The 22075-nt window shown below is 54.4% G+C and overlaps 1 protein-coding gene across 8 annotated transcripts in view; it reads right to left on the reverse strand.

Moving 5' to 3' along the window:
- Positions 1-22075, reverse strand: part of BAIAP2 (BAR/IMD domain containing adaptor protein 2) — a 57281-nt gene that overhangs the window by 4629 nt on the left and 30577 nt on the right. For 2 of the 8 annotated variants that reach the window (XM_026112971.2, XM_026112973.2), the window contains exons 7-14: positions 10220-10372; positions 8148-8375; positions 7224-7401; positions 6055-6256; positions 5808-5876; positions 4781-4943; positions 4385-4483; positions 2882-2916 (exon numbers count right to left, since the gene is read on the reverse strand). In XM_026112971.2, the coding sequence (XP_025968756.2) occupies positions 2882-2916; positions 4385-4483; positions 4781-4943; positions 5808-5876; positions 6055-6256; positions 7224-7401; positions 8148-8375; positions 10220-10372 (1127 nt within the window). Of the gene's footprint in view, positions 1-677; positions 2002-2881; positions 2917-4384; positions 4484-4780; positions 4944-5807; positions 5877-6054; positions 6257-7223; positions 7402-8147; positions 8376-10219; positions 10373-22075 lie in introns of those variants that run through there. The other 6 variants (XM_026112974.2, XM_026112976.2, XM_026112972.2 and 3 more) reach the window with 5 other exon arrangements.

The following is a 22075-nucleotide window of genomic DNA, read 5'->3' on the forward strand; positions in this document are numbered from 1 at the left end:
TGGCAGGCGGCTCCGCCGGCTGCGTTACGCGCGTCTTCCGATGGTGCAGAGGGAGCAAAGAAAAGGAAAAGTTGCATTTATTAACATTCACAAGCATCGGCCCCTCCTCGTGCCAGCGCCCTGCGAGGATGGGAAGGAAGGGCGAGGGCGGGTTAGCGCGTCTGGACCCCGCTGCCGCCGCGGGGAGGGAGGGAGGGAGGGGGCCGCGCCGAGGTGCCCGGCCGCCCCGGGCTCGCTCCGGAAGGGATGGCGGCTTCCTTCCCGCTGGGAGCCGGCCCATCTCCCAGGCCCTCGGTGAAGCTCGGATGCAGGCTGGGAATGGCCGCGCGGGTTTTGCGGCATTCCCGACAAAGCCACACATGGAAAACGGCTGCAATGGGGTGACGCCGCGCTCGGTGCGGCAAGTTGCTCGGCAGCAGCAGCAGCTCCCTCGAGGCAGGGCCAGAGCAGAGACCAGGCATCGAAGCAGCTTCAGCTGCTTCCGTTCAGCACAGCTGTTTTAACACAAATTACGCAGACCTGCAGACCGAACACAGACACCGGGCAGCTCTCTAATGTCATGGAGAAATGGAGGAAAGGAAAGGAAAGGAAAGAGAAAAAAGAAAGCATGGCAGATGCAGGCTGGTGAGCGGTCAGCAACACAGGCATGGAAGCCGAAAAAGACACCGAGGCCCAGCTCAATGCAATAAATAAAACTTTTATTCAAACAATAACTCAGTACAGGGCACATTTCTCTCTGGCTTTTAAAAAAAGGTTTCCAGCACTTTACAGTCTTCATACAAGTTTCGTTAATTTTTTTTCTTCTTCTACATTCAGTCATTTAGCATGAAATATCTTGGGTTAAAAATCTTTAGCAAAATTATGACATCAATGCAGGAGGGTCTTATTACAATATGCCCATAGTCTAGTATATAAAACAAAAACTTTCCTGGGTGTCTGTGTGTATATTGCCAGCAATGTCCTAGTAAACGGCATGTAAGAGGTTTTAAAAATCACATCAGAAAAAGGGAGCGTGTACGGCTTTGCGATGGTGACGGTCACGGGCGCTGCAGGGACACGGCCACCGGCCCCTCCGGCCGCGCGGGGAGGCATCGAATGCCGCCCTGCCGCGCCTGGGGTCATCGAGACGCGCAAAAACCGCCAAACCGCGGGAGTTCGGCGCCGGGCTCTCCCCCAGGCCCCCGGGACGGCACGGGGGGGTCGTTTCAGCCCGATCCTAAGGTGTGAGCGCGGCTCCGGCGAGCTGCCCCAGCCCCGTTCGCCCCCGCGCACTAACGTGAGGTAACAATACCTTGCTACAAAAAATATATATATATTTATAAAACAACGAGGAGTAACCCTTCCGGCGGGGCCGCGGGGCTGCTCCTCGCCGAGCGGGATGCCGCGTGCCCGGCCCCAGCCGAGGACCAGCCATTTCTCTCCGAGGCCGAGACCTCCGGACCATCCACTTCTCTTAAAGCAACCTCTTACACCGGGTTGAACTGAAGTGGATCGAACTAGAGAGGAAAGGAACCAGACCTGCCTTCCCTTTCAGAGGAGGAAAATGGCATCGCAGGAGAGCTCGGAGGATAGGTAAGTAACAGTACATATACCATAGGCCATGCATATTTGTTCCAGTCTGGAAAGAGTTTCTTCCATGTTAGTGTAACGCGGCTCATGTAAAGCCTCAGAAGAGGGATAGTGCATCTTTAACATTCACAAAGTAGTACAAAAACTGGATCCAACTAAGTGGAAACTGCATCCAGGCTGCTTCAAAGCGAGCACAGACTGTCTGGCAGTTTCTGCTCTGAAAGGCTTCGGAAACAAGGGCACTGTGAACACCGGGGAGGGGATGGAGAAGCACCATGGTTTCCTTGAAGATCACAAGAGTTTAAACTCCAAAAGGAGAGAAAGAGAGAAAAGAAAAAAAAAGGGAAAAGAAGCAGAAAGCTCTTCCAAGCAGCAAGTTGCCACCGCTAGCCAAGGTGTCCTCACACCGTTGATACCAAACTGCCACTGCCGCTGCGGAACAAAGCACAGAGACTGCCGGAGTGCCCGGGAGCGCCGGCACCGGCACCCGCGCCGCGGTGCGGGATCCCTCCCGCGGAGGCCAGCTCCTCCGCCGGGCACGTGCCTCCCCTGCTCCCCCGGGACCTGCCGGGGCTCCGGCTCCGAGCAAAATCTTGCCCGAGATTCCCGCGGTCGCTGCACACGTGGCATCTCCGGGAGCGCCCCGGGCACGGAGCGGAGAGCTTGACCCTGCCGCTCCAACTGCTCCCGGCTCGCTCCGACACCCCTCGCCCACGTTTTTATCTTCAACACGGAGGTCACGTCCCCCTGCCCGGGGGGCACTTCCAGGCCAGAGACTGCCGTCCCCACGGCTCAGGGGCCACAGGCCTCCTGGGAAAGGCTCCCGCAGCAGGGGAAGGAGAAGGAGGAGGAGGAGGAGGAGGAAAAGCTTCCAGGTGCGAGAAGATACCTGGGCACGACTCTCAAAAGCCTGTGCTCTGCAAGGCCTCGCTAGCCTGGTTTAACCTGGCGCACAGGAGAACTTGGCTGCGGAGATGCAGAGCCTCTCCGGAGCAGCGAGTGGCACGTGGAGCACGAGGTCCAAGAGAGCGGTGGCCGGGGACGGCGGTGGCCGGCCCTGGAACCTGCCCAGGCAGCTTCTGCCCTTCCCCGGGGACGCGGGTGCCTCCGCGCTCACACACGAGACTCGCACCGCATCCTCCTCCAAACGATCTGCTCCAGGCCACTGACGCTTCCCCGTCCCCGGTGCCGCACACCGTCCACGTGCCGCCTCCCGGAAAGCCTCCTCCCAAGGGACACCGCGGCACGACCTCTCCCAGAGCACAAACACCGATTCACTTTTAGGCAACGTGACAGGAAGGCAGAGTCTTACCTGCTAACAGACCTCGTTCCGTAGTCGTCGAGACCCTGCGGGGGAAGCAGAGGAAGCAGTGAGAAGCCTGGGACACCGATTACGCCATTGCAGATGCCACTGGAGGGTCACAAGAACAAACCAGAATGCATCGGGGCCCAGAGACGTTTTGGGCTAAGAGCCAATGCATTTGAAGATGAAAGGGAAACAATGGAGATGATTTAAATGGGATTTACCCCGCAGGGAGTAAAGTTACACCCTTCTCTTCAGATCGACTTAATCTGGCAAGACAAGAGCAACAGCTGAGCGAGCTCCAGTTTGCTCTGTCCAGCTCCACCTTCGTACAAAGGTCCGGTGGCTTTCGAGACACGAGACACACTTGAAAAGGGATCAGACAGCAAGTTTGAGAAAGACCAGTGAAATGTTCTGTGGAAAAAGGTAAGTGTTTGTACTGTATTGACTCCCACCAGAAACCACACAGAGTTTTGGACCGTTTTCTACTCAGCTGATACTAAATGGCATTTTGCAGAGGGGGAAGGAGGACTGCACTGCTCTGAGCAGCACATGCGAACTGAGCTCAAAGCAGATCCAGCCAGGTCATCTCTTCCCAGGCAAGGGCCTGCCCTGGGATACGGACTGTGGAAGGGCTCTGCTCTCCACGACAGATACCGAACCAAGAGTCTCCGGTCACTGAGCTCTCCACGTGTCGGGGATCAAAGACCCAGGTTTCCCCATCCCAGAGAATGGTTCTAGCCATGAAACCCAAAAACCAGTGGCAAACCCTGCCCAGAACAGCTTCCACTGGGCTCAAACTAGCAAGAAGTGGGGCTACAGTGGGATCAAGAAATCCCTCCACCTCCATTCCCCTGCCGAGCCTCCCTGCAGCAGCTGCAGCCTTTTGAGTGCCCTGCAGAAGGGATCAGGCACTGAGCAACCGCATCTCCCTTCCCTGCCCTGTCTGCTGGCATGTGCCGATTGCACCAGGAAAGCCAACATCACGCTTCCCCAGGACAGCCAGCAACTCCAGCCACGCTTGTCCAGCCGGAAAGCCACATCACATCGGCGGCTAGTGGGCTACACTGATCACGTCACCTGCGGGACCATCAGAGTTCGGTGGTAATCATACCCCTGGAGCTGCTGCCCCTGGCCAGGGCTGAGATGGTGGCATCCTCCTTAAATCCACAAGCCCAAGAGAAAAAGGTTCCAGCTCCCTGTGAACAGCTCATTTCTGGTGGGAGACTCTCATGGAGGTGGCAAGTGTTGTCGATTGGGGGTTTATGGTGCCATTTTGTGCCGCTGTGTCTTGTCTGCTCACCCAGGTTAGCCAAACTGGCCTCTTTTCTCCATTCACTTTGCCTCTCTCCCACTGTTTCCCTGGCGCCTCCTCCCCTTCCCCCTTCTCCCCTAGGAGAGATGCTCAGGAGGAGGCAGTCTGAAGCCCTGGGCAAGCCACCAGAATCACCAGGCAAAAACAGCAAACGGTCCATAAATCCCAATGGAAACATTGCATTTGTTTGGACTTACAGCTGTTGACCTAGTGTAAGGCTTGTAGTGAGCAGATGGTGGTTGGCAGAGGCCACTGGAATAGTCTTTAATTGCACAACCATAGGGCATAAGGTAGTCCTACAAATAACGAACACAGGCCTGTTGGAGAGGAGCCCTCATTCATGGACACGCAGCCTATATCACGGTAAGAGCATGAAAACATTCCCTTCTGCTTTAAAAACACCAGCAAGACCGAGAAGCCGCAGCCACCCAGGTCACAGCACGCTGTTTCAGCAGGGACTAAAGCTCTGGGGTTTGCTCAAGCACCTCCCAAGTTTAAAAAAAAATAACCCCAAAGTGGCCCAGAGAGGGGAAGCCCCCGGCGCGGCTGCCCCGGCGAGCGGCCGCCGGCCCCCGCGCTGCCCGGGCGCTCACCTGGGAGAAGGCAGGCACTGCCACGCTGTACGGTCTCTGCTTGAAGGTGTTGACGTTCTGCGACGGAAAAGCCTGCGAGGACATGCCGTAGTCTGGCGGCGGGATGGCGATATCATCCTTGTCGAGCAGGTTGCCCGTGCTGCTGCTTTTCCCTTGCTGCAGACTAAACGGAGGGGACCCAAAGCAAAGACACCAACGTCACTTCCATTTACTTCCAACTTCCACCCAGGGCTGCAGAAGAGGCAGTCCCCGTCACCACCACCAGCCCAGGCACCGTAACGAGCCAAATTTCAAGATGCGCAAATCCCACCGGGACAGAGACCTGCCCTCAGCTGTTCGACACGGGTCCCCTTCCTCTGGGCCACCGGCACTAAGCGCTGACCTCCGCCGCGCTGGCCAAAGATGATTATTTTGCCTTCACGCAAGGCAGGGCATGCTGTCCCACAAACTCCCCTTCACAAAGGGGGGCCAGCAAGAAACACTCCTTCTTGCTCTAAATACGGGCTTGTTCCAGCAACGGCTGTCTCCAGCCTACCTAGTCGCTGCACAGCTCTTCTAGGGACTTTTGTGAACAGTTAGGTTGTTCCTAAAATGGGGGTTTCCTTTGGATTTCTCCACAGCAGAGAGAAAGCACCCGATACTTATATTTGCATGAGGAGGCAGAGAAGCAGCAGGAGACGATTACGCATGTGAGCCCAGAAACCCTGTCTGCCCAGATGGTCCATCTCAGTGCCGATGCCCCCCGTGCCCCGTGGTCAGGCAAAGCCTTTTCCCCTCTGCCCATGAGAGCATTTGCCCTGGACTAAGCTACCACATGCCTCTGCCCTGACTCCCTAACTGTGCACATTATATCTGGGGAAAAAAATTATATATTCCCATTCCAAGCCAGCAAGACTGGTTTGGACAGAGCTGGGAAAAGCACGGGGCCTCCATCCTGCAAATCCAGCAGGCACGACCCCCCCGGGCTGGGACCCCCCCCGCCGCGCTCCGCGTTGGGACAGCGCGGCTCAGCAAGCGATGCTTCTACCTGGCATGGACCCGTTCGCTTCCATCGTTGTCGAGGACCCGCGTGTAAGAGAAAGGAAACCAGCCTCTCCTGAAAGGCAAAGGCCCGGGACAGAGTCACACGGATGTTTATTGACGGAAGACTCAGAAAAGGTTAAAGCGAAGCCGCACAAGCCCCCTCCCCGGCAGCGGGGCCGGGAGAGACGAAGCAGCAGCTCAGGCCCGCCGGGCAGGCGGTTCATGGGCACGGGCACCGCCACGGCACTCACATTTTTGTCTTTTCGCTCTCCCCGTAATGCCACCCGTCCCTGGCCTCCGGCACCAGCAGCGTGATGAGGTCGCCCTCCTTGAAGCTCAGGAGGGTGCTGTTATCCCCAGCAGCATGAGAGAAAATGGCCTGCACCCTCGTCCTGCCGTTCCTCTCGAGCCCTGCGGCCATGGAGCTGGAGCGCGGCAGCGTCTTGTTTTCAGCTGGACGGAGACAAAGACCAAGAAGTGCCCCAAGACTTTAATCCTGTGACCATACCCAGGCCCAGTTTGCTACTGTGGCATTTGACACGACCAAGGACAGGACAGGTCCTGCCAGGCCTGGCACCTATTTATCTTACTCCAGGTACCAATAAAACCTTTAGTGATAGCAGACAGAACAGGTTTTCATTCGTGCTGTTCCTCCCACGAGCATCTCATTTATTTGCTCCCCAGGGGCTACAGCACATCTCCTCCCATCTCCTTGCCAACAGGAGACACCGGCATCACCCTGAGCCCCTCCTGCCCTCCACCTTTGGTACTAAAAGCCCTACGCTTCTCACAGGGATGCTCAAAGCCTTTGTGGTCCAGCGCGTGGATCCTTCTGAATTAAAACGCCTATCCTCTTACGCCTGCGACTGTGGCGGACCTGGCCCACGGGTCCCTCGCAGCCCCACGTTCTCGTGCATCAGCTGCTGCTTGGCCAGGCGCCGGGCCGCAGGAGGACACCGAGCCTGCCTGACCCACGCTGCAGAACACCCCTCTGATAGCGCATCCTCGGGCCTCAGTCGCTTCCTTATGTAACAGATAAGGCTTCTGATTTCCCAAGATCTTCCTCCTAGAAATCCTGTTACTAGGCTGAAACATTGCAGCCTAAATTATCTCTGTTCGTTTTCCTAATCGCATGTCCAGAGAGGTGAGAACAGCACTTCTTCACACCACTGAGCAGTGCGGTAATCGCTGCACTGCCACTAACAAAATTAACCCTGCAACTGGCATCCACGATCCCATTCCCCCTGCGTCAGGGACAGACTGCGGCTGCCAAGTCAACCCTGCGACCTTCCCCCGCAGAAAGCTCTCCTGCAAGTACCGCTCAACACAACCAGCGCAGCAAAGTGGCCCCCACCAGCAGAAGATGCTGCAGTTGCCCTCTGGTCCAACAAATGGGAAAAGGAAAGTGAAAAATCCTCACCTGATGCGTAGCTGTTTTTCGGCGGAACGTTTTTGCGAACGGGAAGCGTATTCGAGTAAGAGTCGCTCAGCTGCTTCTGAGGCTGTGCTGGCTTCATCTCAGACCAGTGGCTGTAATCATCACTGTCTGCGCCTGAGACTCCGTTCATCACTGGCATAGTCTCTTGTGCTGACATTCGCTAGAGAGAAAGAGGAGGGAAGGGAAGATGGGAAATGGCTTCATTAGGCATCCCACCGCAAGCTCCCACGAAGAAGGGATGCAGCTCCAGGGAACGTGGTTCACTGTAGACCAGAAGCTTGGGCCTGTTGGGTTGTTTCCTACCTACCTGGAGCATAAAGCTCTGGGAAGAGCAGCAGTAGTCACCTCTACAGTATTTCATCCCTCCAAGCCGTCTTGCACCCAATAAGTCTCTTCTGAGCCCTACTGCTCAGCTCATACCCTCCAGTATCAGACAGGAAGATCCTGCCCTGAAGCGTGTTTCATCACGTGGGTTCACTCTAAGCACCGTTTCCTGAGGTCACTTAGGGGACTTTAGCTTGGCTCCCACAACTGTGCTCTGATCCCAGTGACTTCCCCCATAGCCAGACACGTCTAGCTCCCCAGGACCCAGCTGAGACACCTCACCGCAACCACTGCCTCCCTGGAGCTCAGCAAGCCAGGATACCTCTCATGGAAGTACCAAAACTGGGCAAAAACACGAAGGAGAGAAGGAGGCAGGCTGGTCCGTTCCATGTCAGACCAGGCCAGAGTTCCCATGTACCGGAGAAGCGCGTGCACTGACATGTCCAACCTCTCGCACACCCTGTGCATTTATGACAGTCAAGCAAAGGGCAACTTTCTGAGGACAGTGGTGACACTGGCCTGGGCTCATCCCTCCAGCTTTGCTCAGAAGGTCAGGACAACTTTTACTACTTAGATACTTACTCCTACAAAAGGTGCCAGCTCCGGGGGGACAGGGAGAGGTTTGGCACCAGGAATGGGGTCAGAGATGATGAGGTTTGATTTGGATGTAGACAGAGGGCTGGGCATGATGGTGCCATTGCTGCTGGCAGCCATCTGCTGCATCAGTTGTATAGCGCGGTCCGGGATCTTGTTGGGATCCGAGCACGACTGCTGCCACAGCGGAAGCTTCTGCGTCAACATTTCTTTCCCCTGCGACACAGAAGGCAAAAAAGGCATGAGGGCACAGGAGCCATAGCAAAACCCAGCCCAGGAAGGAGATGATATGAAGAGAAAGGTCGATTTTCACCCTAAACAGAAGCAGGTGGGGACAGAACAGCAGGCAGGGATATTCAGGGCAGGACATTTTGTCCCCTGATGCCCAACCATAACCATGGCCAAGCACAAGGATGGACGGCCTGGGGAGGCTGGGAACCTGTCATTGCAGTCCATGAGGTGAGGACAGACACAGCTGACGGGAGGGTTTAAGCAAAGCTGCTCCTGCCTCGGGCAGCAGAAGGGCTTTCCTGGCCCCGTCGCAGCCAGCCAGGAGCCCCGGCGCTCCGCATCCCTCACCTGACCTAGCTGGAGCTGGCCTGGCCCATCACAGCTGGACAGCGAGCAAGACTGATCTATTCCTCCGTGCATGGCACAAACGAGATAAAACACGGGGACTTACCCTTTTCAGGCTCTGAAGGCAGCAGAGCCAGGAAGGTGTCATGAAAAATTTAAAGATGAAAAGGGAAAGGCAATTCATCTCCCCAGCTTATTCCGAGACGCGCTGCGCGGGGCAGCTGGAAGACAGACGAGCCACGGGCAGCCAGGCGGGAGCCGGGCCACGCGGGGGACAGCACCGCTCAAACACGGGAGAAGCAAAACCCGATCGAAGACTCGGTCAAGGGATTCGCGGTGACAACAGCACCGCTTTGTTATTTGGGTCACGGTGACAGCCGAAGCGCGCGACCTCAGGAGGATGCGCAGCCGTCGCTGCCGGCAGCATCGCTCGGCTGCCAAAGCCCGCGGCGTGCTGGTGCTTGCAGCTGCCGGGCGGGTGTGAGCACGAGCCCACGCTGCGCCTACAACCGCCCCCGCGAGCCACCTGCACGGCCGCCTCTTGCACAGGCAGGGCCTCCGCGGGGGCCGGCCGGGCGCCCGCTCCTGTTGGGTCCCGCCACCGCCCGCCCCCGGGGCCGGGGAGGAACGAAGTCTTTCCCCTCCCGCACTTTGGGAGAAGTTAACATATGTCGCTGTTGATTCAGCATCGATGACAGCGCGAGGACGGCTCTGACTAATCCGAGCTCTTCCATCCCTCCCTTGTTCCGAGCGCAGCCCCGACAGATGGGTGTTGGGAGCGATGGAGGGCGGCGGCGGGGAACAACCAGAACAGGAGCGTTTGAGCCTGCCAGGGAGCAGCGCGTGCCTGCGACACCCCTCATCCCTCATCCACGCGAGTCCAGCTCCAGCCCTCCAAGTCGCCAGAGCCCTAGCGCAGGGCAAGTCCCCAGCTGAGGTGGGAGCAGCCCAACGAGCCTCTGGCAGGACGGAGCCCCCAAACTCCAGGGGCCAAGACCTCAGTGACAGCTCGACCCACTGCAGCCCCAGGGACCCACCAGGGACTTTAGCGCACAGGTAGAGCTGGGCTGGAGAGGGGCTGGCACTGCCTAGGTGCCACCAGGCCGTGGGCCGTGCTGCCAGGCTCCGGCTCAAGCATCGTCTTAGCACTTGAGGGAACCACAGCTGGTCTCATCCACCTTCTGCGCTCCGTTTCAGAGCAGCTTCTGGCTGCAGCAGTGATGGGAGACGCCCCTGCCCCAAGTTACCTGTCACTGGATAGCTGCTCATAACGAGCATCAGCAGCTCTACGTGCAGCCAGGAGAAAAAGCATAGCTCTGCCAAGAGCTCTAGCTCTCAGAGCCTGGATGCACACACGTCCCATGGCACCAGCTCCACCGGTCAGGCTGCTGCCGAGCCACCAGCCCCGCTCGGCTGCGGTCTGCAGCATCATGGCCTGCTCGGCAGCGGCTCGTGCCGGGCTCCCGGCCGCAGGAACCGCTCACCTTGGCGTGGTAGGTGATAGCGCTCTTGGCCACGGCGCACTGCTTCTCCACGAGGAAGCAGAAGCGTCTCCTCTCTTCCGTGAGCGCCGTCTTGTAGCCGTCGGAGACGTAGTTCTCCAGCTCGCCTTGCTTGCTGCCGATGGCTTCGATGTACTAGGGCGGAAAGAGAAGCGAGGAGGTGACGGCGCTTATCGCTTTACCCGCGCCCTCCCCTCTGCGCAGGGTGCCACCAAGCCCCGCGTCCCCGGCGTGGGGGCTCGCGCTGAACCGGCTGCCGGGCAGCGTGCCGCCGGGTGCACACGCGTGTGCCAGCGCGTAGCTCCGCGCGTCCCCTCCGAGCAGCCCTTACTCATCCGAGCCCCCGTGCAGCGGTGCTGACTCAGAGCGGGGGCGCGTGGGTGGCAGGGGACGGGGCGCGCTGTGCCGAGCGGGTGCTCGCGGGGCGGCGGCAGGACCCGGGCTCTTCCTCGCCGCAGCCCCGGTGAGCCTGGCTTGTCCCCTCGCCCTCCGTGCCGGCAGCTCTGCACGCTGGCCTTTGCAAACGGGGCCTCGGGAGAAGCACGAGGGAGGGCGTCGGAGCAGCACCTGCACAGGGCTCCTCGTGCCAGGGGACGTCCCCAGCTCCCTGACCTGGCTGCTCTCCTCCCTCTGCAGCCTTGGGACGTCCCCAGCTCCTCTGCAAGGAGCTCCCCGCTCCGTGCAGGGCTGGGGAAGAGCAGCCCCACACCTCGAGGAGGAGCGATCCCACTCTCCAAGGAGCAATCCCCACTCTCCAGGGAGCTGGGGCCGGTCCAGCCCCTCCAGGGCTCACAGCACCACACAAGCACTGTCACTGCCATTGTCCCTCCCCGGGATGGCAACACCAACTGAAAAGGCACGACCAGCCGTGCAGCCCAGGCACGGTTAAACCTGTCTCAGAAAGCCTGAGCTTTCCTCAGAGAATTAAACTGGAAGTTTCGGGCCCAAAGGAGCCTTTTCTTTTTCTCCCCTTCTTATTTAAGAGCTTTATTTTTGGCACGCTACAATATTTATTAGCAGACACCTATAAAACAGCAAGATTAAGTGACATCCCAAACTTCAAAGCAGGCTTATTTTAGGGCAGGAGTTCCTCCTGCTCTGACCCCGCTCCGAGCATCCTCCCTGGAGGGCAGACACCTGCAGAAAGCTTGGGACACGGACGGACACACGGACACGCACGCCCCGCCTGCGGAGCGGCTCGCTCCCCGGCTCCGGCAGCACCAGGCAGAGGGGAAAGGGGCCCAAGAGAGAAGGGTCGATAACTAACCTGCAGCGAGGAAACACGCTCCAAGTGGAAAGTGCGGCAGTGGGAGGACGCGCTCAGATGGGGAGGGAGAAGCAACGAGATGAGTGGGCTCAGGACAGAGGCACCGCAGAGTGCGACGCCTCCGCGCGATTATTATTAGCCCCGGGAACAGGGGAGAGGACCAAGCCTGGAGCCGGCTCCCGCGCCCCACGGATGCTGCCAGAGCCGGCAGGGAAGGAGCCCCCGGGACGACGCACCCCAGACCCCAGGGGAGCCCCAAAGCCTCCAGCTCCACCATCCCAGCTGCCCCAGGCACTTCCCAAACCGCCGTCCTGGGAAAGCCGTATGCACTCGTGCTCCCGGCGAGCTGGAGAGGCTGCTCCCTCCCCTCCTTCCAGGGGCTCTGCTGAACCCCGGGCTCCCAACTTTTGCCAGGAAAATGGAAGTGTGGCAGCACCTGAAATAGCAGGAACACGGGAGCAAGCTCTGACCTTGACACGGGAAACGCATTGCATTTGATTTACTAAACAGGCCACCGAAAAGGAGAAGGTAAGGAGTGGGGCTATCCCCCCGCAGCCAACGTAGCACGGTGACCGACACACGGCCGCTCCGGCACCCTGCCTGCATCCAGCCTTCCCGAGACGAACGGGGCCAGGTCACGCCCAGGCAGCTCCAGCCCTGAAGACACCGGGCACCACAGCGCAAGGCAGGGTGAAGTTTCTCCACCTCGGCAAGGGTGGATTGAGTTTCAATCATGACTTAAATAAGCAAGTTAAAACCTTATTTACATCCCTGATTTCCATCCTGTTTTGCAAGTGTACTTTCAATCATTTCACTGAAGAAAGGCTTGTTCTAACTGGCTGCAGCCATTGAGACACGATGATTTGCAAGTGGAGAGCCTTTGCTCTAAATTTAGTATTCTTAGTGCTTTATATACTTTATGCAAATAGGCATGATGTGCCATTGATTTAGTCAGATCCTTGATTTCTACATGTTATTACATTAGAAAATGGTGAACACCACATCTTATTTACTAGATAGTTTTCATTTTGGGTAATTTATAGAAAGGCAATTTAAATAAAACACATGTTAAATATGCCAGATAGTTTTTTCTTCTCTCCCCATGCAAAGCATGATGTAAGACTTCACTACTTCAAGGCAAGAGAAGGTGTCTTTTATGAGCAAGCTGTACTGCCGCTTGCAACCACGCGTCCTTCAACCTGCAGGACGAGCAGCTCTGTCTCGTACCTCGATTCCCCCGTGGATGGAGGGGGGGGACCTGCAATAATCCGGCATTTTCAACTCCCAGGCAAGTGCATTTCTCACCTTGCTGCGACCCAACAACTGAACTAAGGAAAGGCAGGTGTTGCCGCTCCGGCCGACGTAGCCAGAGCTCACAGGGGCCGGTTTCGCCAACCCAGCTCCGAGCTGTCATTCCCGTGAGGATTTTGGGAACGAGTGTGCACTATTGGAGCATCTTGTAATTAATTTAAATGATTACTGTAACATAGGAAGTTTAGAACTTAATCTAGGTTGTTAGCTCCAAATTCAGATTTTAAGCATTAAGCATCTAAATAAAATTGCAGTCTAAAGGAGAGAAATCAGTTTTTGGAGCTTGCTGCACAGGACGGCAGGGAAGGAGCCCGGGTCAGAGCTCACGCTGGGACCCAGAGCCCAGGCCACGGAGCAGCTCCAGAAACCGTTTCTGGGTTTCTAGGTTGGAGAGGCCTCAAATAACTCCCCTGCGCTCCCCCGCCTCCCGCGCACATCCACTCGCGTTCACCAGGAGCAGCTGACCTAATTAGCAGTGTCAGCACTCATCTGCGCTAACGGAGCCCGGGTCAGGTGGGAAACGGTTTGGGTTTAAAACGCTCGAGGCAGGGGCACTGGAAGAGGCCCTGGGATGCGGGTGCTCCCGGACGGAGGACGTCTCTGCCGGGCGGCAGACGGACGCAGCTCGGCCGCGGCTCCCGGCAGCCGGAGGTTCAGCTCCTGGCAGCTGCTGCAAACTGGCTACCAGACGCCCAGAGAAGAGACGTGGTTAATCCGGGAACACAAAGCTCGGTCGTATCAGCCCCAGGCAGCACAACCAGCAAACTGCTCCCTTCACACGAGGCAGACCAACTAGTCAGACATTAACATAGGAATGAGAAAATACAAAAGAGACAAAGCACACCGCAAGTTTCCCAGCTCGTACAGCTGCTATCACCGCTGCCACGCAAAGGCCAGGGCATACAGCGGCCCTGGCGATTAGACTGACTCCATCTTCCCAAACGCAACTCAAAAGCTGACAGCTAGAGGCACATAAAGATGAAAAAGCATCTAAGTGGTGTCAAGACCTGAGCTGTTCTTAACCACATACTGCAATCACCACAGTGCAGATGAAACGGCATCATCATTACGGAATTTCACTCATGTCTAATAGTCCCCCATCCTTTTTTGATGAGGAAAAGGAAGAGTTCAAGCAGTTCTGTCCAAGACAAGAATGTGAAAACTAGTCAGGAACATAAGCAAGGGCGATGCTAGGATGAGGCTCAGTGCCTCGGTGACCAGATCTTCACGGGTGATCAGAGGAGGTGCCGGTAAAGCGGGCTGCACGGAGGACCGGCTCTAAGCACAGCAAGGAAACCAAACCCAGGCAGAAGCGAGCAAGGTTCAGCTTCAGAAGTCACCTGCCAACCCACTGTGGGGACGGCAACAGGTTTTGAGACTAGGAAACCTGTAGCTCTGCAGGAGGGAGCAGGACAGGCACGCATCCAGCGGAGACGGCATCCAAGGAGGCAACTGCGCCGGAGCCGACGGCAGAGCCTCCCGCCAGGAGCGGGCAGGGACCCGGCCACGCTCCCCAGCGCTGCCGGGCTCAGCCCCAAAGCTGGGCTCCGAGCCCAGGAGGGACGAGCGGGGACTAGCAGCAAAGAGCAACAAGAAAAAGAAAAAAGCCTGTGAAGAGGCAGAGGAAGGGAAAGGGTTCTGCAAGCTGATTCTTGGACAGCTGAAGATACTGGCAGGCTGAAGGAGTAAATACAGAGAAGAGAGGATTTATTTAGGGAACCACAAGCGGGAATAATTAGATAGTAATGGGATAAAAATCAGAAAGAATTTAGGCTGATTAACAGAGAAAGAGGTTTTAAGTTGTAGAACAGTTTCTCAAGGAAAACACTGCTCAAACCACATCCCAGAGTATAGTCAAAGCAGAAGAACAACAGGTTTGGGGATCCTCAGCCCCATCAACATCTGGGCAAGGAGAAAGATTCTCCTTATTTCCAGAATTTGTTCCCAGCACAAGAGTTCTGCACAAGAGCCTGCCCTGGGGCAGGTTTCCCAGCACGAAGCAGGACCGTGGGTGCTGCTGCATCACCCCAGAGCCTGCGCCGGGATTTCTGCCCTAGTCCGCAAGGGTGAGGGCATGGAGACCAGAGGTGACGAGTGACATGGGCTGCTGCCAACTGCCTGAGGCAACAGAACTCCTGTGTTGAAACAATTGCGTCCTTTCACCTCTTCTGTGCATTTTGGGAACGGATCCTGCTGCGGCAGGGAGCTCTGGGTCCGATCCAGGAAGCCGCTCGGTGGGATCTGGAACAGAAGCACAAGCTCTTTTGCTGAAGAGGAGATTTTGAGAGCTGGAGCCCAAGCTCATACTGGGATATTTCCACAGTCCTGCACACCAAGCAATACTGTGGTGCCAGCCTCCCTCTCACTTAAATATGCATTACAGATTGAGAGGGACTGGGTCGCCTCTGTTCCGTTTAGCTAGACAGAACATCACCTTATTTTAGCCCTGGGATATCGGCATGCCCTTCCCAGGGGAGCACAGCCAGGGAGGAGGCCAGAGCTCAAAAATGAGCCGGAGATGACCTAACCTCTCTTGTAGTAATGCAAATAAAGCAAGAAAGTAAACCCTTTCCTGCAATGGAGAATGCCCATACATGGGCCACCACAGGTGCCAAAACACATTTCACTATATTTTGCAAGAACCAAGCAGTCCCTCTACAGAGCCAAGTGAAGCTCCATCAAGCAGACATGGACAACTGCAGGAACGGTTTCCCTGTGCCCAGCACACCCTCCCAACAAGCAGTCACCTCCATGCCGCAGACCCGACCCCGCCGGGGTTACACGAGGCCCTGACATTTCCAGCTGCTGAAGATCTTCTAGACACCGGCACCACGGCTGCAAGGGCCCATTAGACTCCACTCTTGGTTTCATCTCCATCGTACCGCGGCCACCCTGCTGCCAATGTGCCTCCTCCGGGGACGGCTCCCCGCTCCCCTCGCTCAGCGGACCGGGGCCCCGCGTGGTTCCCATCACCATGGATGGCTCTAAACGCTGCTCGTTTGCAGTAAAGGCCCAACGGACTTATTCCAAAGCAAGACCCAACCTACACTCCCCCTACGCCAAGCACTTTCCTTCGCGAGCAGCGATACGAGGACAGCTTCTGCGCTAGTTGATGATTATCCCACACGAAACAGGCACTGCTGCTTCGTAACTGTCCTGCCCCAGAGGAGCGAGCCTCCCTTCTGCTCCCCCCGAACCGCTGTCGCTCCTCGTTACGTTCACGATCCCACACATCTGCTCTTCAGGGCATCACCTTCATCCTTCCACTGTCCCTCAAGAGCACCACGTGTGCACGGGAGATCACAGAAAGTTTATAAAGACCAAAACGCAGCAGCCAACCGCCGTCTTTGGCTGGCTGCGCGGGGGCTTCGGGATCAGCCACTCCACGCGTCCCCTCGAGATGGGGCACAACTGCTAAACGGAGAAAGAGCCACTGTTGGAAGCGCACACCGGACCCGGTCCTGACTGCTGCAGACAGGATGGAAAGACCAAGCTTGTAGAAGAGAAGTCTGAGGCATCTCAACCCAGAGAAAAAGAAAAGCTTAAAAGATTTTTTTTATATAAATTAAGAAAGTCACTTGGCTGAGTATACACGTGTAGCAGCTGCTGACAGATCTGCAGAGCCAGTCTCAGGAAACTACATTTTGCGCAGTTTGGGCAAGGACCACAACAGCTGGCCACAGTAACTAAACACACACCCCAAAACCCACAGCGACAAAAACAACAGGCGACAACAGGGGCCTTCCCCTCCTCTCAGGGCTGCCTTTTCTGTAAGCACGGAGACCACAGAGAAGTCCAGAAATCCACACCAGAATGGGGTTCCTCCACCCCTGCCGCAGAAACAGGCCAGCTTCACTAGTGCACGAGGTCCCAGCTAATTACAACGTAAATGGCAGAGGCAAAAGGACTCTGAGGGACCAGCCCTCGGGTCAGCACCAAGACGCGAGCGGTGAGGCAGCGGAGCTGGGTGCAAGGTCGGGTGGGAGGTACCAAGCTGAGGTTCCCCGCCCAGCACCGATTTGGCCACAGCAAAATGGAAAGTCAGATGCTGTTGAGCATCTGAGATCAGAGCGACTCAGCCTGTGATCTCTGCCTGGATCCTCCACCAAGTATTTAGCATGTGCTTCCCCCCCTGCCCTTGCTGACTGTATTTGATGCTTTAAAACATACAACCTTACTCAGTTTAAAACATTAAAAAACTGGGAGAGAATTATTTGGAGCCACAGAGCTTTTATATAATTCTTCCCTATTTGTCTTTTATATAAGCCCTTGTAACCTGGTTAGCACAAACTCCTTTTAAGTTAGCATTTCTTGACCTATAGCTAAAATTATTTCTCCTGATGGGAATATCAAAATGAGGTTTCAATTACAAAGGTTTATAAAAATCTCTAAGCCATTTGGCACAACAGTATTTAATGCTTAAAATATTCGTTCACATAGGAACAGATGTACATGCAAATTGCAGAATATGCTAACATCTGGGCAGGAGCTAGACTCCGACCATATGTCTCCTTAACCAGCAGTTCTGAAGCCCATCGCCCCCAGTTCAAACTCCTGCGTTTGCTTTTGTAGAAGGAAGCAGAAGACACTGGACCGGACACGAAGGGCTGCAGCCTGCAGCTGCTGTCAAAGACGACCTTAGATCGATGCAGTTTGTTCCACTCGCAGTAATTTGGAAGCGGTGACACCAGGACAGAGCACAGCTTACCCACGTAGCTACATCTAAACAACTTCGCCTAGACCATACAGATATTCCTCGCGTGCCCAGGTCAGACACAGCCTTTTAGCCTATTTCGATCTTGCAGTTTAGCATGAATCACAAGCAACATTTTTTGTCTCAGCTTCATAAAGAAATCCAATTGCCTGTAACACTAATATGATTTGATAAACTGATGAACCAACATAACTTCATTGTTGACTTGCTGATTCAATCAAGGTCATAAACCCATTGTGACCTTGATTTGATGGCTTGATCATAACCAACATTTAATGAAATTACAGCAGTTTAGCTTCCTTGATTCTTATTTAATCTTAATATTTGTCCTCATTCTTTTTCATAAGAGGCATGAAGTAAATAGAATTGGTTTATTCTCCTAGTTCTCAGCCCAGGCAAAGGGGAAAAAAAAGAAAAAATCTCAATAACTAGGTAACTTAGTTGAGAGCTTTGAGGCAGTGACTGTCTCCTTCCAATCAAAACTTTCATTCCTCATGTATAACAAAAAAGGATCTTCTGAAGTGACCCAGAAGAATGAAAAAAAGCCGGCTTTACTGGGACATTCAACAGTGACAACCCATAACCACAGCATCTGTCTTGACTGTGACAGACTAAAGCTTTGGAAATGGAAAATTACTACTGCATACTTCGAGCTGCTTTTAAATCATGTGAGTCTTTCTATTGAAAACCACAAGGTGCTTTAAATTCTGAACTATTTTAATCCTGTGAAGTCCTTCCTCATCTATTAAAGCACAGAACAAGGAGAGACAGCAAACTTACAACTTGGGCCTTGCAGACAACGTCTGGATTAGCTCTCCTCGCGTGCTGCCAAGTTTCTGGTGCAGCTTACTAGGAGCCTGCTGACAAAACGGCTGTGGCCAGCTCTGCTGCCTCACCCCGAAAGCCTCAACCTCTTCCTCAGTTCCTCCACGTTCCTGAAACCACTGCTCGCCACCCACGAGACAACTAGCTATGTGCAGTGCCTGCTGAATATCAGCATTTGTTTCTCCTTTGTAAAGCGGAGAAGTCTGAATCCAGGAGAGGAGTCTCGGGTGAGAGCAAGGAGGAGGTCTGGGCTCTTCTGCTGGACTTTCTCAGTCTAGCACAGCCTGGGAAGGCTGAGCCAACCTTGCCAGCATCCTGGCTCCGATAAGCGTGGTCTTCCACCTGGCAAACCAGAGCCTGAACAGCCTCAAAACTTGTCTCACCATGGCAGAGTGGGACCACGTTATAGCAAACGCACATTAGAGCTGCCGGAGAGGCTGGAGCAAGGGCCGCACTCCCCTCTCGGGGCTCAGATTTCAAGCATCTACTTTACCTATAGACAATGACAAAACGTGGTCACTCAACATGCAGTGAAGAGGCAAAAAGGAGTGATTAAGCTCCCTGTAGCATTAAATGTGAAGAGATGACAGAGCATCAGATTCCTGGCTGCTAAGTGCTACAGTAGCTTAAGTGGATGAGTCTTCAAAAGCAGCAAGATTTTACTGCTGTATTGAATGAAACGACTTATGTAGCTACCAGTATATTTCTGCCAACAGCAACTTCTCCCATTACAAGACAGAGTAATCTGCAATACTGCATTAGAAGAGCTCCATCCAATTGCTGTTTGCTCATTTTCCCCAGACACCAGCTTGACGAAGCATGACTTCAATTTCCTGCAAGCATTAAGAGGTGCCGTTAGCAGCCTCCACAAAGGCCTCTCTTGGCTGGTGGTTTTACAAGTTGGCCACAAAGACAGGTCTGTGCCACTTAAACAAAACAGAAACAAGACATAGCAACTCCCTTCTGAGAATCGAGTAATTCTCAGTTTTAAGTAAACTGCCAGAGAAAGGTTCCTGTGGAGCAAGACCACATGGTGCAACGAGAGCAGCTCCTCAGACAGGAGCCTGGAGCTGCAAACAGACCTTGACTGCAGTGCTGACAGCAAGTGCTCTCATTTTCACTAATCCAGGCAAGAGGCTCCTTCCTCGGCCCAGTAGAGCTGAGCCTGAGGAGGGAGGGAAGAGCCCAGCAGAGGAGTGGTCTTCTCTGAGCCGCATTGCTTCTGACAGTGGCTTCACAGCAAAAAAAAAGATGACTTTTGGAAACATTATGGTTGGAAATAAGAGAGCCAGCAGCGGGGTACAGCTCAACCTCCCCATGAAGCGTTTCATTGCATGGTTTAGAGGCAACAGCTTTTAATCCAATTGCCAAGTTCCCTCCTTGCAGCAACATCCCTGCTTAACTCAAGACAGAGAACCCACCCTTTAAAGTAATCCCCCCGTTGCCTGATGCTAGAATGACACTACTGGCTTGATTTTAAGCTTTCCCTTTAAGATTTTGCCAGCTTTGACCAAAGGAATCCATTCGATCCTTAGGAAGTTCACGGCATTCCAAGCCAGAAGGGACTTGGCACTTCTGCTGATACTAGCCACAATCTATGTCTCCCCACGTCCTGGCAGGGAAAGGTAAGAACAGCATCAAGGGTTGCCCAAAATACCTTTTTCCTCTTCTTTTTCTGTTCAAAGTATGAAATATCAGCATACTAGCTAGCACAGAAGAGAAGAAAAATAACGGTCTCGACTGAATTCAGCAATTCTAACTTTGTATTTGGATCTAGGGGAAAAAAAAAAAAAAGAAAAGCTAGCGGTTGAGTACTTTCACAGCTCTTTAAGCTTAAAAGCCATCATAAGGCTTTTTCAAAGAGATAAGCACTTCCTAAATACTTGTGGTTGAAAGATTAAGAGAACGAAAGCCTGATCCTGTTTTTCTATCTTTACCCAAAGAAGCTGTGCTCATACAACTACCCCGTCTCCGCCATTTCATGGCAGGAATATCAAACCATCGCTCCTCCTCTCAGCTATAAAACCTATAATGGAGGAGAAAGTTCATCCCCGTTAACTCTCGGCATGTGATGGGGATCCCTGGCAGCGGGGAGCAGTAACCCTGTGGGTATTTAGGCAGGACACGAGCAGCTCTGGCAGGAATTTTGCTCTTCTGTCCCTCTTGCAGCTTTTGCAGGGAAGGGGATAACTAACGAATCACCAGTTTTGATGCCCTGGGTTTCTTCTCATTGACAGATGCCTTTGCTCATTGCTTAACAAGTCTTTCCTCTTTCAGCAAATATTTCAGAGCAATTAATTGCAAAGGTGCCAGTATTCAAAAGTGGTTTAAACTGCTCAGCTTTCAGGAAAGTGCCAGCCTTCGCCCTGGTAAGCTGGACCCCCAAGTCCCACCAAATCAACACCTTTCAAAGATGCTCAAATTAACCATACCTTGTGCAAGCCATTTCAGTAGTCTTGCAAGTTGGGAGGCTGCAAATTAACATGAGCGTAATACAAAGCACTCCAGTTCAGCACAAGAGTTTCACTCAAGCCTTGATAGATGACTGTTGATATGTTTTTCTCCTTCAGTGATTATTCTGATTCACACTACCAAGAGGATGACTGATTTCCCAAATTTTAGTGCAATCAAAAATGTCACTTCCCCTGCATAACCTCCACTCACTATCTGCTGATTACTTTAAATGCCATTCTGTACGCAGTCCCAGCTAGTGAAGAGGCATCGATGTTTAGATCGCCTCAGGAAAAGGGGGATCATTTTGGATGCGCTATCAACCTATTCCATCTGAAGTAACAGACTCCGGTCCCAACATAATCTATGTTCTAATGCCTTGCTTTGAAGACAAGAGTATGCAGTTTCTGGCTTGGGGATTAATCCTTCCTTTTTTACTCAATAATGTACTATCAGTGCTGTAATCATTCAATAGCCTTAGCTACAGCAGCATTTTAAGGCCAGAGCAAGTTCACAGACTGATGCATTAATCACCTGTTAAACTAGTCATGTTCAGACATGCTCCAGGAGAAGCTTGAATCAAAGGCCACAGACTTCAGAAGACGAACTCATGCTGTGAATACATCATTAACCCGGAGTGCCGTAACCCCTTAACACATGCCCGGCACGGCCCCGGTTCGGTTCCCGTTGCTGCAGCACCCCAGCATCACCCTGCTGTCTCCGAACTCTGCCCCAGACACGCTTCAACGAGACCTTAGCCCTGACTTTCTCCCTGCTGGAAACCCTAATGCTACAGCTAGCCGAAACGTGCCCACCTTGAAGCACGACCCTCTGCCAGGAGCTGCGCGGGGCCGCGCTCGCAAGCTGCCTGCCGCCGGCTCCAGCCCCTCGGTCTCAGGACGGCACAACCAGAACCTGATTAGAAAACAGCATGTGGCTTGCAAGTATGCCTAAATCAGAAATCACACTCGAGTGATTCACTCGCGAGCCTCCCCCAGCATGTGCTCCCCATCCTGGCAGGCTGGGGGAAGGGATCGGAGTCAGGAGGCACGGAAAATATTTGAGCAAAACACGATCCGGGGAGATGGATCCGGCACAACAGAAATTCACGATCTCTCCGGGTTCATTCATTCATGAAGAGCCAACCGTGGTGGATTCAACGGGGTTAGTCACCGAGGCACCTCCCTGCGCGACGCCCGCCGCCAGCCGAGCACACGGCACCGCTCCGAGCTCCGGAGCGCTCCTTCCCGGGACGCGGCCCCGAGACCAG

This window comes from Dromaius novaehollandiae, chromosome 18 (genome assembly GCF_036370855.1).
Source record: "Dromaius novaehollandiae isolate bDroNov1 chromosome 18, bDroNov1.hap1, whole genome shotgun sequence".
NCBI lineage: Eukaryota > Metazoa > Chordata > Aves > Casuariiformes > Dromaiidae > Dromaius > Dromaius novaehollandiae.